The sequence below is a fragment of the Euleptes europaea genome, chromosome 9 (genome assembly GCF_029931775.1).
Source record: "Euleptes europaea isolate rEulEur1 chromosome 9, rEulEur1.hap1, whole genome shotgun sequence".
Taxonomy (NCBI): domain Eukaryota; kingdom Metazoa; phylum Chordata; class Lepidosauria; order Squamata; family Sphaerodactylidae; genus Euleptes; species Euleptes europaea.
Window position 1 is genome coordinate 24,576,039 of NC_079320.1, and position 14,972 is coordinate 24,591,010.

Sequence of the window (14,972 nt, forward strand, 5' to 3'; positions counted from 1 at the left end):
TTAAATATCTGACTTTATTACTCAGCTCAGTTGGTACCAGGGCTTAAAGACACAGTTCCATTACTTCTTTAATTTCTTCTGAGCAGCTTTCTTCTTGACCATCTGCAACCTTTTCATAGCATTGAGCTGCGATTCTTGAGAAGTAGGGCCCTTCACGGAAGGCGACTGATTGCCAGATTCTGCGCTTGATTTGCTGGCGCTACTTCCACCGCTGCCCGCTGCCCCACCGCTCCCATTCCCGCTAGCTGTCTGGCTGCTGCTGCTGGCAGAAGCTGAACTGCTGGGACTCGGGAGTCCCACTTTGCTGACGTTATCACTGCTAATGGAACGACAAAGGCCCGTTTTCCCCAAGGTCAAAGGCGGCAGGGGCTTCAGCTGAACGGGGTTGGTGCTGCTGTTGGGGGATGTGATCTTTGAGCCCAGCCCTGCTTTAGCTGTCGCCAGGCCTGACAAACCCACGGGTTTCTGGTTGTTTGAGGCCGTGGTAGGCTTGCCGCTGGTGCTCTGCGCTGTGGATCCCATCTTAGCTGTCGATGGGCCTGCGGAGGAGGTTTTTGCCGCAAAGGCAGCCCACCCTGTAAGGCCACTGGTTGAAGAGGAAACGCTGGCGTTGGAGTTGTTCCCAGAAGCAGCAGGAGAGGTCTGAAATGTAAACAAACAAACTCCACATTAGCAACAGAAGATCCTTTCTGAGCAGTCCAGTATAAGCAGCAGCAGGCATAACATTTCATGTACTTGTTATGATACCTCTTCTTCTAGTAACATAGAAAATGGATGTGGATTTTAAAAAATATCCAAGTGAGTCAGCTCCAAAGTTTGCTTTCTCTTTCCTCTAAAAACTGAATGAACTCTCACTTGGAACGATGCCTCCTTGCCACATTTACAAAAACAGACAGGAATGAAAGAGATGTCAATATTTGTGAACTGAACAAGCCCAGCAGAATTTGTGGTTATTCTGGTCACTTTTCCATTGCCTAGAGTGTTACCAGGACAGCAGATGGAGAATCCTAGACTTTAAGGAAACTAGACTTTAAGGAAACCATGGCGAATCCTAGACTTTAAGGCTCTGGCCACCTCGAGCCAGCTGTCACAAGACTCAAGTAGCTCCAGAACTTCACTCTTCCCCGTACTTCCAGACTTTGATACATAAATACACCTGCTCCATTAGATGAAGATTGCTGTTGCAGTGTGCAGTTCAACCACCTTCAGCTTACACTCCTGGGCTGGCCATGGTTCAGGAGTCTGGAGGATATAAGCCAGCCACTTGGGGTTGAAACAACGAAGTCGAAGGAAGCAGGGGAAAGAACTGTCAAACTGACTTACCGGATAAAGTCTTACAGTCACAAAATTTTTACAGGTTATTGAAGCTAAGAAATGCACATATTTTTTGTGTGAAACTATATTTCATTTTCCATCTAAAACACTAACTACAAAACAATTTTTCTTTTGTAAATTAAGGAGGACATATATATTCTATCATCTTCTCAGACTGACTGGCATAATGGAGTAAGAGTGTTTTGATTTTGGATTCTAATTGGGGGAGCCAGTTTTTATAATGAAGGAGAAAAAGACATAAGCAAAATAATAGAAAAAAATTAATGCATGCTTTTCCACATGGCGGTGTATATACAGCACCTTGACCTCTGTCCTCTTAAACGCTAAGAAGGTTGTTGTGGTGTCCAACTTTAGCTTAATTTCTGGTTTCTTTGTCAGTGAATCTTTCACAGCTGGAGCTACAGAAACTACAGCAGGGGCCGGCTTCTGGGAAGGCTTCTGTGTTTTCTGAGCCTGTGTAAACCACATATACGTTACTATTCCAAAAATGGAAAGAATTTAAATCAAAAATTAAAACCAAAGCGACAGCAAAGTAATTAGGTTATCTGTTTAACATTCTAACGGGTAGCACCTGGAAATGAGAGATCATGGGGCACAGCAGGTGTGAGGGGAAGCTGAAGCTTGAGACATGTGGGATTTTAGGTTGGGAAGAAATACGCATTTGAGAAAAACACAGGAAGTAGGAATTCAAGTCCGATAAGTAGATCTTACTGCTGGTTTAATCAAATATTAACTTCTAAGCTTAAGCATAACATAACTTCAAGTAAATCATTCCGGGCAAAGATACTTACAAAATCTAGCCAAATATTTTTTACTCCCTCACTGAAATAATAACTTGCAAGAAACACATCAGGATTTAACTGCATTGAATATCAGCTTTGTTTAGCCAAGTTACTTCTTCCTGTCCTTGGATGACCTTCCCTGACTTTTAGAAATATCAGTTAACTGAACGTTATTCGATAACTGGATAAATGTATATAAGTCAATACATTAAAAAACATAACAGTAACTAAAATATACCAGCAGACCTCAGCCATGACTTCTGCAAACCCGGGGGAATCCATTCTGATTGTGAGCAGAAGGGAGATGGGGCAAGATCAGCTTTTTTGTCCCCTGAGATTCCTGGTAAGTTGGTTGACAAGCAAAAGAAGAAGGGAGAGGAGGGGGAGGAAGCTGTAGCGAGCCGTGGGAGGACATCAGGAGGAATAAGATATTTCCCTGCCTCTGGAATTTCTTGCAGATCTTGTGTACATATATGATACAGGAAATGCTATGGACCCAACCCACCCTCTTCTCTACAGTACCTAGTCTTTTGAATTCCAAGTACAGAACTCCTCTCTTTAAATACTCTCTGCAAGTATCAATGACCCTAGCAAACCACCTCTTACCATCTTTTTCATTTGCCTGATGCACCGGGCGCAGTACCATACTAGGCGAGGATCATTCACCTCCTTGTCTGTCACTTGAGGTTTATGGCAATCTTGGTGGTAGAGATTGTGACACTCCTGGCACTCCACTAACTGATTCCCAGAAGTAACCGTCATTTGCCTGCCAAGAACAAAGGGTTCAGAGCGCATTAACACTGCCTTTTGGAACAGGATCCGGAACCTTAAAATGTGACTTTCTGTGCATCTCTTCTTAATGCTACCCTACAGAACTCTATAAATGGGAACAGCAATGTAAGTTCAGAAGCTGACTGCTACTGCAAGGAGCTGGCCACAGTCTGCATTTGGACACGACTGACCGAAAACAAGAAAGGGGAGAAGAAAAGGTCAAAGGCTGGTCTGGATAACCTTCTCACCAAGTAAGAGATGCATTATGTTAGGGGAACAAGATCAGCAGTGTAATCTCAAGCAGTTACACCTTTCTTTGTCCACTGATGTCAGTGGGCTTAGGTGGGTGATTCTGCTTAGGACTGCACTGTATGTCTTCCTGGCGTGCCCACAGGTTACATCTGTCTTGGCCATACGCCATGGGTGTAACATTTACATAGGATTTAAGCATGTGACACAAACCATGTCATTTACATTTAAAATGCTTTTAGACTACCTCATAAATGAAATTTGGGGAGGTTATTACTTATTTCACAAAGAAGAGTTGGATTTTGTATCCCACTTTTCTCTACTGTAAGGAGTCTCAACGCACCTCCCCCCCCGCAACAGGCACCTTGTGAGGTAGGTGGAGCTGAGAGAGTTCTGAGAGAACTGGAACTAGCCCAAGGTCACCCAGCTGGCTTCATATGGAGGAGTGGGGAATCCAGCCTAGTCCTCCAGATTAGAGTCCACTTCTCTTAACCACTACACCAGTAATTAAACTATAATACTACAAGAATAATACTGTAATGTAGGGATTTTTTTAAAATCCCAAAAAGGCTCAACAGACCATGCAGCACTAAAGGGAAAGGAAAAACAGTAACAAGAAATAGTGACACAGAAATAAAAGCCAGTTAAAACATTAAGCAGACCTCCAACTATTGCCGAACGCTTGAGATAACAAAACTCTATTTACCTGGTGCCTCAAATAAAGAGGTGCCAAATAAAGGGTAGGTGCCAAATAAAGAGTTAACAGGGAGAGAATTCCTTAGGGGAGAAACCACGTGAAAAAGGGTGTTTCTGGTCACCCTCCCCTAAGTTCAGAGGATGAAGGGACACAAAGCAGGGCCTCTTCCCATTCAACATGCCTCCTATATACAATTCAGGAATCTACTGAGCTAGCTGGGTCTATGCTCATAGGCCCCGTTATAGAGTTGGAAGGGACCACCAGGGTTATCTAGTCCACCCCCTGCACAATGGCCAAGGTGCTCTCCCTCTCATGATCTGCCTAAGGTCAAAGAATCAGCATTGTTATGGGTGTCTGTTCTGCCCTGGGCTAGCACCACATGGCAGCTGAGATAGACGAGGCAGGATCTTGCCTCCCACGCTGCACACAGCGTCTACTCGGGCAGAAAGTCATCACAATGGTGAGTAGAGGGGCTTAACAATGCATTCCTAAGGAAAGTTACTCCAGTCAAAGCCCATTCATTTCAATGGGCTTAGACCGGAGTAACTCTTCTTAGGAATGCACTGTCAGTTTCAATCATGGGTCCAATAAATGAAGAAGGTATCGGACAGCAGGAGTATCAGTGGTGGAGGAGAAGCAAGGATAAGAGTAAATTTATAAAAGCACGGTAGGCCACTTCAAAGCTTGTAAGGCAGGGGTGCGGAAACTTTTTTCTGCCAAGGGCCATTTAGATATTTATAATATCATTTGTGGGCCATACAGAATTATCAACTTAAAATTAGCCTGCTATATTCTTGGGCAGTACTAGCAGCTCCATAGCTAATGACTTTTTTTCAAGGCAGAAAAAAGATTCCTTTTCTCGGCAAAACAAACTCACAACCGCCTTGAATAAATGCTATTGCTATCTGCGGGAGGGGGCAGATCACCAGTCTTAGATCCTTCTGAGCTAGAGATCTGCCAGGACCCACGAAGGGCCAGACCAAATGCTTTCGTGGGCCTTATACGGCCCCTGGGCCTGACATTCCCCACCCCTGTTGTAAGGGATGTACAGTGGGAATGAAAGCAGCAAAATAATACACAGTTATAATAACAGTCTGTAATGAAAGAGGGATAACCTAACAACAAGGGAATTAAGGTATTGAGATGTGAAAAACTGGAACAGTGACTACATTTTAAAAAGGCCAAGGTTGTAACAAATGCAGAGAGCTGCAAAAACATTTTGCCGGTGTTACTGACTATTTTGTGCCCTTCCCTTTGCACGACAACTAGGAATATAAAATAGTCTAGAATTAGGAGATGAAGGAGCAGAAAAAATTAGTCCAGCAGTTATGCCTTAAAGGCACAGGGAAGCTGATAAAGACTTGGGCTTCTGTTGGAAAGATATATAAATGACAGTTTAGTGACTACCTGCAAATGGAAATATGCCTTTGAGGTAGTCAAACACCATTTCCCTAATGACTGCTTCTTTTAAATGACAAATCGGGTTGCTTAATTGCTAAGCTGCTCTCACACATATCCCCACGGTATCAGTATACAGGTAACCATGGAAACTCTATTTGCAGATGGGTGGGAAAAAGCAGTTATCTTATTCCTTTATTTAATGGGGAAATGAAGACTGAAGATATTGTCCAGATGGCTATGGATCATTTTTAAAATGGCCTAGTTGAAATACAAATTTTAAACCCCCCCCCCAATTCTGGAGTATGTGCAATGCAATCCTAAATAGGTAGACTCAAAAATAAGTCTGATTAAGTTCACTGACACTTACTCCTTAGTAACTAGGAATGCAGCCATAAAATTAGAGTCTCACTAATATTTTTCAATGACATAGATCAGAAGAATCATCTAGCTTCGTTATACAAAGAACAGTCTGATCTTTGTATTTTAAAAGCTATAATGGATAATTGTGGCCTGGTTTTAAAAAAAAGAATGGAATATAGAAACTAGAATGGAATATAAAAACTAGTCCAAACTAGAATTTGTTTGAAACTGGTCTTCAAATGTTCTGTGTCTTGGGAAAAAAAGAGAGAAGTTAATATATGCAAGATGATTAACAGGCTTTTTGTAAAGGTGTGCAAGTTTTTTCACCACAAATCCTCTTTTTTGACAGGCCGGATGTCACTTGAAAATCACACAGAACATTTTGCTGTTGAATATTTAATTGCACTTGGAAGCCATACTGCTGGCTTAAAACATTTGTTAAGCAGAACAGATCTTCTGAGGTCTCCCTTCCGAATGCTACGGGGATTCTAACATTTCTGTTCATTCTGCTACTGCCAATTTCATACTTCTACTTAACACAGCCACATATACAGTTAATTCAGAGTGCTGAAGTGCAAACTGTAGCCTTCAGTTATATTTACTCAGGAGCAGTCATTTTTTGCTTGGTACTACTTAGGGAAAACTTCTGAAAAGTGGTTAGAAAGCAGAAGTTAGAGCCCTATCCCCTTACTTGGTGGAGTGAATGCTGGGGATTCGAAAGGATTTTTCAGATGGTACAGAGGCACAGAGCATAACACTCAAGCTTTCTCAACCTGCAAGGAACCAGCTGAGATAAATCCTAAATCCAAAATACCTCATTTTTACCATAAACGTTTTTACTATAAACTGGGCTCATTTTAATTAGCAATTAGCCATTTTTATTCTCTTTTCTAGACAATGTACATGCCTGCATTTTAGTCAGTTATCAGGATTGTATTAAACAGTTACTGTTAAGACTTCTAAAAATACCACCTATAGAGCCAGCGTGATGTAGTGGTTAAGAGCGGTGGTTTGTAGAGGTGGAGTCTGGAGAACCGGGTTTGATTCCCCACTCCTCCACATGAACAGCGGAGGCTAATCTGGTGAACTGGATTTGTTTCTCCACTCCTCCACATGAAGCCAGCTAGGTGACCTTGGGCTAGTCACACTCTCTCAGCCTCACCTACCTCACAGGGTGTCTGTTGTGGGAGGGGAAGGTGATTATAAGCTGGTTTGATTCTCCCTTAAGTGGTAGAGAAAGTTGGCATATAAACACCAACTCTTCTTCTTCTATTAGCATGATTTTGGCAGAATTGAATAACTTTTCATGATTGCTGCCCCCTCCTACCTCTCACGCAGCAGGAAAGAAATATACCAAACTGATGACTCAAGAAAGTGTCTGGTTTAACAAGCTTGTACACAGAACACAAATTAAGGAAATCAGGAATTTCTCAGATATTTCAACATTATTTACAACTCTGAGGTCTATCATTTAACAGTTTTTCACACCTTAAGACACACGAAGGCCTAATAAGCATAGTTCTGCTGATGTCAGTATGATTTCTGATGGCAATCTGGAACGCTATTCTGATGCTTCTTTGATGTTTACTCTCTAACTAAGCTCTATGAATATCTGTAGGATCAAGAGGATGTACAACTCAAAAATCTGTTCTTGAATCTTCATAAGAAGGATAAGCATCCACACTTTAATATCCTGGGATAGCATCTCTAGAGTTACATCGATAAATAGCTTTTTAAAAATGTAAATGCTTACTACAAAAGATCTGTTTTTATCACAGGTACTGTGATATCACTTTCCACTCATCATTTTTAACTAGGGTGAACATTTGAGCTTCTTTTGTCATTTATTTTTTATTACTGAACTCAATGATATTTCTTTAGACAAAATTATCATTTACAGCCTGATCTTATGCAGAGTTTGGCGTGTCTATAATTCATTTACATCAATGCATTTGAGCATGCCTAACATCCCACAGGTGTGTCGATTCGGTCTGAAAAAGCGGGAAAAAAAGTTTGGAAACATTTTATGCATATGGGATTTACAACTTAATGAAAACATCTTTCATTCTATGAACCAAAGTTGATGGGGGAAACCCAATGAAAATATGACTGTTCGGGAAAGCGCTAAAAGAGAACAGTCACCACTATTCAAAACTAGCATAAAAATGATAAGCTCTGCAACTGGTGAACAGCCCAACTGTATGCAACTCACCGACAAACAACGCAAGCCAAACCCATCTCCATGGCAAAATCATCAGCGCTGGTTTCTTCAAAAGTAGAAAGATCCGGCATGGCCAAATCCTTGCTGGTCTGGACTGTGATTGGAGAAGAACGAGCTTCTGGTTTTTCTAGCCTTGGCTTCTTCGGAATGTCAACTCCTTCGCTGATTTCCAGCTTTATCTATATAAAAAGGCACACACACACAAACAGAGCTGACAATGAGGGAAAAAAGGCCGGCTGGCAAGCAAAAGTTAAAAACTGACACTATACATAAATTACATTTGCTAATCTAGGCACATACTCCCAAATCCTGTATAGCGCGAGGGGCTGTGAATTTTTCAAGTTAATCATGAGAAATATATTCTTGCCATGGTAGAAAGAATGTTGGCAAATCAAAAGCAAGTGGCGACCGCAGCTTAAAGCAGCTAAAAGGAATACCTCAGGGGTTTTCTTCCAGCAAATTTGCACTCATTCAGTATTATCCGATCTGTACTTGTTACAGTTCTTATGAAGCAAAACTGACAATCTTAAAATTCAAAGTAAGATACATTCTTTGCAACCATACATAGTAAAGAGATTAATGCCCCACCAAACTTGCAGACCGATTAAAACAAATGTCAGCCCTATAAATAAAATGCTTTTTCTAGTCAAGCAATAGCACAGGTTTTACAATCTTGGAGGCTTTTGTATTAGGTAGGCCCATTCTATTGGCTCCATGTTACAAATGGAGGGAGGACAGCTTCTCTAAAAGGGCCATCCTGCTTTCACCCTTTTGAGCCCATTGGCTAAGAAGGGTGCAACTCTGCTTAACACTGCATTGGAAGGCTACCAGGCTCCTGGCTAAGGCAAGATTTCAACTAGGGCTTTCAGGCTCATCACTCATGCGTTTAACTTCCATGCTGCCACCAGGGAAATGTAATTATGCTCATTCATTAAACAGAAGCCTTACTGTCAAGCAGTCAAAAGTGGTGGTGGGTAAAGTGAAATTGCAAAGGGATGTGAAATAAACAAAAGCCTAAACAAAATTAACATGCTCCCTTATCGGCATGTGGCAGTGAAAAACAGCTAAGTGACTTCACTGGCTACCCTCTGAAAACAAAACGATTTCCACAGAGAATAAAGCACACAGCTTACAGTTTTGAAAGCGGCAAGCAGACGTGCAATTAACTAAGTAACATATGGTGAAAATACAGCAAGCAGAGCAGACGGTGTTAGTGCTCGAGGATTAATGCTACCCATGTTGCATAAAACAATTAACCAAGAGCCACAGTTTGAACTAATACATCCTTCGTAAAATCCCCCGGGGAATCTTTTAATCGTAATTGTGGAACTTACTTTATCAGCAGGCCGCTTTTCTGCTTCTTTTTTCACCTTTTCGGTAGCGACGGGTTTGCCATTATTGTTACCTGAGGAAAGGCTTGAGGAAGCCTTTGGCTCTTGCTTAACAGAAACTGGCTTTGTAATGGACACTTTGGGCTGATCTACTTCCTGGATAAAGCAAAATAAATATATTACATTAAGGTAACACTTTAGGTACTGGCTACTTCTGAGTCCATGAAACTAAACAAGCTCCACATTGTACTTAAAACTTTCTTAAAATGTTGCTTGGGCAGTATTTTAATAACTGAGTTGAGGCCGACAAACATTGTCTTAGTCACACATGCCTTGGTGACAGGTGACATAACTATATGTGGCCCATGAATGGCACAGAAATGTCACCTGAACCAAAAGAGTGGCAAGGGCCACAATTGGGACCAGCAGGGGAGATCATACCACACTAGTGTTATTCCAGCTATACTGGCTTCCAATTACTTCCTGGCACTATTCAAGGTGCTCATATTAATTTTCAAAGCTCTAAATGGCTTAGGCTCCATCTACCTGAAGGACCATCTCCACCCATTACAACCCGCCTGGGGAGCTGAGATGAAGCTGCCTTATACTGAATCAGACCCTTGGTCCATCAAAGTTAGTATTGTCTACTCAGACCAGCAGTGGCTCTCCAGGGTCTCAGGCTGAGGTCTTTCACATCACCTACTTGCCTTGTCCCTTTTAACTGGAGGTGCCAGGGATTGAACCTGGGATCTTCTGCATGCCAAGCAGATGCTCTACCACTGAGCCACGGCCTCTCCCCTAGATCATCCAATGGTGCTCTCCTATATGAACCGGTAATTACAGAAGTCACAGTTGCTGGAACCTGCAGGAGGGCTTTTTCAGCAGCCATCCTCTCCCTTCTCTGTTATTGCTCAGAGAATCTGGATGGGAAGAGAACTCACACTCCTGCATGAATCACAACCCAATGGAACTAACTTGTTAGTGTGCTTAGAGAGGACTCTTAAGTAGATTTACTCAAACGTTAAGTCCCATTTTATTCAGTGAGGCTTACTGCTTCCATGGGACACTTGTGGCTTGCCACATCTACTTTAAAAAGAGTCTGTTCAGCATGTGCTGCATGCTGGTGAGAGAGGAAGGGCTTGGGGAAAGGGGCTTGCAAAAAAAATCTAATAGGGCTTCTTGAGTTGCATACATTTGAGAGCCACTGGTAAAACACACAGTTCATTCATTCCAGTACCTTCAGTGATGGGCGACAGCTTGAATCAGTCCCTCTAGCCAAAGATTCATCAAGCAGCGCTTTAAGTTTTTCAGCAGAATCCTTACTCTTTGAATGCAGGAAGCCCAGAGCTTTCAGGAAAATGGGGTCAAGTTCCAAGTTCACAGCAGCAGCCATAGCAGCATCTTTAAATGAAAATAAATAATAAAGGTAAAATTTAAACAAACAGCAGACATCAACAAAATACTGGGAACGAATCTGGCTTGTCAACTCAGGACAGAGTTTCTAGAAGTTAACTTCAAATGGAACTTACTTGCATTTGGAAAACAGGTTGCAAAGCTCTTGCAGTCCTGTTCTTACACTGGCCTGGTGAAACCAGAGAGACTCAGATTATATGCTGTATTCAGCATACACACTAAATGTATTCATAAATTAAAAAAAATAAAAGCTGTAATTTTACAAAAGCAACAATGAACCTACTGTTTGTTTGTTTTTTAGTGATGCCTCCACCTCAAAGAAATAATTTTTGAACAGATTTATAATTTGACTTCTGGAGTTTTCAGAATAGTCTGTAGAGTGTAGCAAAGGTACACTGTAGGTTTTGTTTCTAAAATTACAAACTGGACTTTAAAAGGAAGTTCCATATCCAGGATCCCCTGAAATTACACTCTTGTGACTAGGTACTGCATTTTAGCACAAGAAATTGATAAAATAGAAAAAGGTGAGGAAGTGATGTGCACATATCTAAATAAATAAACCATAAATAAAAACATTCTTTATTTAAAACTGGAGAATATTCTGTTCTTATTAAGGATACTTTCCTTTAACAAAGTTGGAGATCCACAGTGGCTGACACCTGTGAACTGGGAGATGGCCAGTCCAAATTTCATAGGCTTACTAAGGTATAGCAAGTTCATACTTTCTCAACCTTCTCCCATTCGCAATGTGGGAATAAGAAGAACATAAGAAACACCACACTGGATCAGACCAAGGCCCATCAAGTCCAGCAGTCTGTTCACACAGTGGCCAACCAGGTGCCTCTAGGAAGCCACAAACAAGATGACTGCAGCAGCACCATCCTGCCTGTATAGCACCCAAAATAATAGGCATGCTCCTGTGATACCAGAGAGAATAGGTAAGCAGCATGATTAGTATCCATTTTAACTAATAGCCATGAATACTCCTTTCCTCCATGAATATGTCCACTCCCCTCGTAAAGCCTTCCAAGTTGGCAGCCATCACCACATCCTGGGGCAGGGAGTTCCACAATTGAACTAGGCATTGTGTGAAAAAATACTTCCTTTTATCTGTTTTGAATCTGTCACCCTCCAGCTTCAACAGATGACCCCGTGTTCTAGTATTATGGGAGAGGGAGAAAAGCTTCTTCCCCCGTCCACTCTCTCCAAACCACGCATAATTTTGTAGACCTCTATCATGTCTCCCCTCAGCCGCCTTCTTTCCAGTCTAAACAGCCCTAAGCGTTTCAACCGCTCCTCACAGGGCAGTTGCTGTAGCCCCCCCCCCCCGATCATTTCGGTTGCTCTTTCCTGCACCCTCTTCAAGCTCTGCAATGTCCTTTCTTAGGTGTAGTAGAAAAGGGCAAGAGTCCAGTAGCACCTTAAAGACTAACAAGAATATTTTCTGGCAGGGTAGGAGCTTCCGTGAGCCACAGCTCACTTCTTCAGATACGACTGCAGACAGACTGTGAGCCTGTGGCTCGCGAAAGCTCATACCCTGCCAGAAAACATTTTTGTTAGTCTTTTAAGGTGCTACTGGACTCTTGCTCTTTTCTACGACTGCAGACAGACTGTGAGCCTGTGGCTCACGAAAGCTCACACCCTGCCAGAAAATATTCTTGTTCGTCTTTAAGGTGCTACCGGACTCTTGCTCTTTTCTGAACACGGAGGTTTCATTGAGCTATCATGACTTGAGCCTTTCCCCCAGAATTTGTATGAGTTTTAAACCACTTACGCTAATGGTTGTTGCCATATCGTGTGGCAGTGAGATCTACAAGTGAAATAATGCATTGCGTGAAGAGGTCGGGTTGCCAATGCCAGGTTGGGAAATTACTGAAGATTTTGAGAGGGAGCCTAGGAAGAAGAGAGAACTCAGGGAACTAGTAGTGCCATAGAGTCTACCCTCAAAAGCAAACATTTCCTCCAGGGCAACTGATCTCTGTAGTCTGAAGATGTGTGAGCCTGTGGCTCACGAAAGCTCACACCTGGCCAGAAAATATTTGTGTTAGTCTTTAAGGGGCTACTGGACTCTCGCCCTTTTCTACGACTGCAGACAGACTAACACGGCGACCCACTGGGAATTACTTTCTGAGGTGTGGTGAGCAGAACTGCGCACGCAGGTTCCCCACCGACTTAAAACGGTCACCATCCCGCACAAAGCTGCGCGGCCCGCGGCTCGGCCAGTCGGGGACGTGCCCGGTAGGCGGAAGGCCCTCTCTGCAGGGGCGGTTTTGCCTCTCCCTGGACGCACCTCTGTCCCCATCCCAATCCTCAGAACTCTGCAAGGGGGGGGGGTTCGGTTTTGAGAATTGGGACGGGGAAAAGGTGCGTCCAGGGAGCGGCGGAACCGCCCCTGCAGAGAGGGCCCAAGGGCCAGCCGCGTGGCAGAGAGAGGAAGAGGCTGAGGAGAGACCCAAACCCGCGCAAGCGACCCCCGCCTTTTACCTCAGGTCGCCCGCAGGCCGGGAGAGGCCGCCGGCTGAGGAGGTCGGAAACAACGGCGTCTGCTCCGGAAGCGACGCCGACGAGCCTTCTGCGCAGGACAGGAAGAGGCGGGGCCGGCCCCGCCTCTTCCTGTCCTGCGCAGAAGGCTCGTCGGCGTCGCTTCCGGAGCGCGCGGGGAAGGCGGGCCTGCCTGGTGCTGGTGCTGCACCCCAGCCCTTCGCTCGGGGCTTCTGCTCGTTCGTGCAACCGGAGGTGCCTCTGAGCGCGTGCAGAGGGCTGTCCCCCACCATCAGCCCCCCGCTTAACAGGCTTTTTTAAAAAAAAAAATCGGTATGAAGATAACAATTGGGAAAGAACCCAGCTGGAGGGGTGGGGGCTGTGCTCCAGCTGCCTGCCTTCCCCCTAGCTCGGCCGCCCATGTGGACTTCCCGCCACTTGCTGATCTAATGATTCCCAGTGGGTCGCCGTGTTAGTCTGTCTGCGGTCGTAGAAAAGGGCAGGAGTCCAGGAGCACCTTAAAGGCTAACAAAAATGTTTTCTGGCAGGGTGTGAGCTTTCGTGAGCCACAGGCTCACAGTCTGTCTGCAGTCGTAGAAAAGAGCAAGAGTGCAGGAGCACCTTAAAGACTAACAAAAATGTTTTCTGGCAGGCAGCTCCTACTCTACCAGAAAATATTTTTGTTAGTCTTTAAGGTGCTCCTGGACTCTTGCCCTTTTCTACTATTGCTGGTCTGAGTGTTGCAACTTGCTGCTTTTTTCCCCCCCACCCCTGCAACATGCCTTTGGGTGGGCAGCTGTCACTTTATGCCTCCGAGGCGACCAGAATTGAACCAGGGTTCTCCAGATGCCATATGCTAGTTGATTATATTATTATATGTCAACACGTCCCTACCCCAGCTGTTCTTTCCCATCATAGAATTCAATGTACAGGTTGAGTATCCCTTGTTCCACTGCTTGGGACCAGAAGCCAGGGAGCCAGCGTGGCGTAGTGGTTAAGAACAGTGGCTTGGAGCAGTGGACTCTGATCTGGAGAACTGAGTTTGATTCCCCACTCCTCCACATGAGTGGTGGACACTAATCTGGTGAACTGGGTTTGTTTCCCTACTCCTGCAAATGAAGCCACCTGGGTGACCTTGGGCTACTCACAGTTCTCTCAGCCCCACCTACCTCACAGGGTGTCTGTTGTGGGGAGGGGAAGGGAAGGAGATTGTAAGCCAGTTGGATTCTTCCTTAAGTGGTAGAGATAGTTGGCATATAAAAACCAACTCTTCTTCTTCTTCAGAAGTGGTCCGTCTTTTGGAATTTTTGCATATGTCTAATGAGATCTCTTGGGGTTGGGACCCAAGTCTAAACACGAAATTCATTTATGTTTTATATATGTTCTTATATACTTTATACACATAGCCTGACTGTAATTTTAAATAATTTTGTGTACATTGAATCATCAGTGGTGCTGCTGAGTACCTGTGAGTAGTGCCTGCATGCCGGCTCAAAACATCCGGGTTTCAGATCAGTCCGGATATCGGATGTCCGGATAAGGAATACTCAACCTGTAATAAAAATAAGATCCCTCTGTTTAGGCAGACCCATGCCAGTTTAATTTCAGCACAATTATTATAACTTGTGACTTCACACATATATGCCTGAATGTTGCCTTACACTGAGACAGACCCCTGATCTGTCAAAAGCCAGTATTGTGGGCTCTGGACATCGCAGCAGCTCTCCAGGGTCTCGGCTTGAGGTCTTTCACACAGCTGCTAATTCATCCTTTTAAGGGTAGCTATCGGGTTAAAATGAGAAGAAGAAAATGGATGGAGCCAGTTCTAAGTGGCAGCACATGGGAAATGTGATGTTTGTGGCTGTTATCCAAGAACATCCCTCTTTATGCTGCTATTAATTTTCTGGTGGCCACAAATGTGGGTTAGGATA

At 43.8% G+C, this 14,972-nt stretch overlaps 1 protein-coding gene across 1 annotated transcript; it reads right to left on the reverse strand.

Annotated features, from left to right (window-relative positions):
* Nucleotide 1: 1 nt before the first annotated feature.
* Nucleotides 2–13,056, reverse strand: INTS12 (integrator complex subunit 12). The gene is made up of 7 exons (XM_056855459.1): nucleotides 13,045–13,056; nucleotides 10,385–10,548; nucleotides 9,151–9,303; nucleotides 7,808–7,995; nucleotides 2,724–2,883; nucleotides 1,636–1,788; nucleotides 2–642 (listed from the first exon to the last, which is right to left on the reverse strand). Exons 2-7 carry the CDS (start codon nucleotides 10,538–10,540, stop codon nucleotides 61–63), a joined length of 1,392 nt encoding a protein of 463 aa, XP_056711437.1. The 5' UTR covers nucleotides 10,541–10,548; nucleotides 13,045–13,056; the 3' UTR covers nucleotides 2–60.
* Between the last annotated feature and the right edge of the window lie 1,916 nt (nucleotides 13,057–14,972).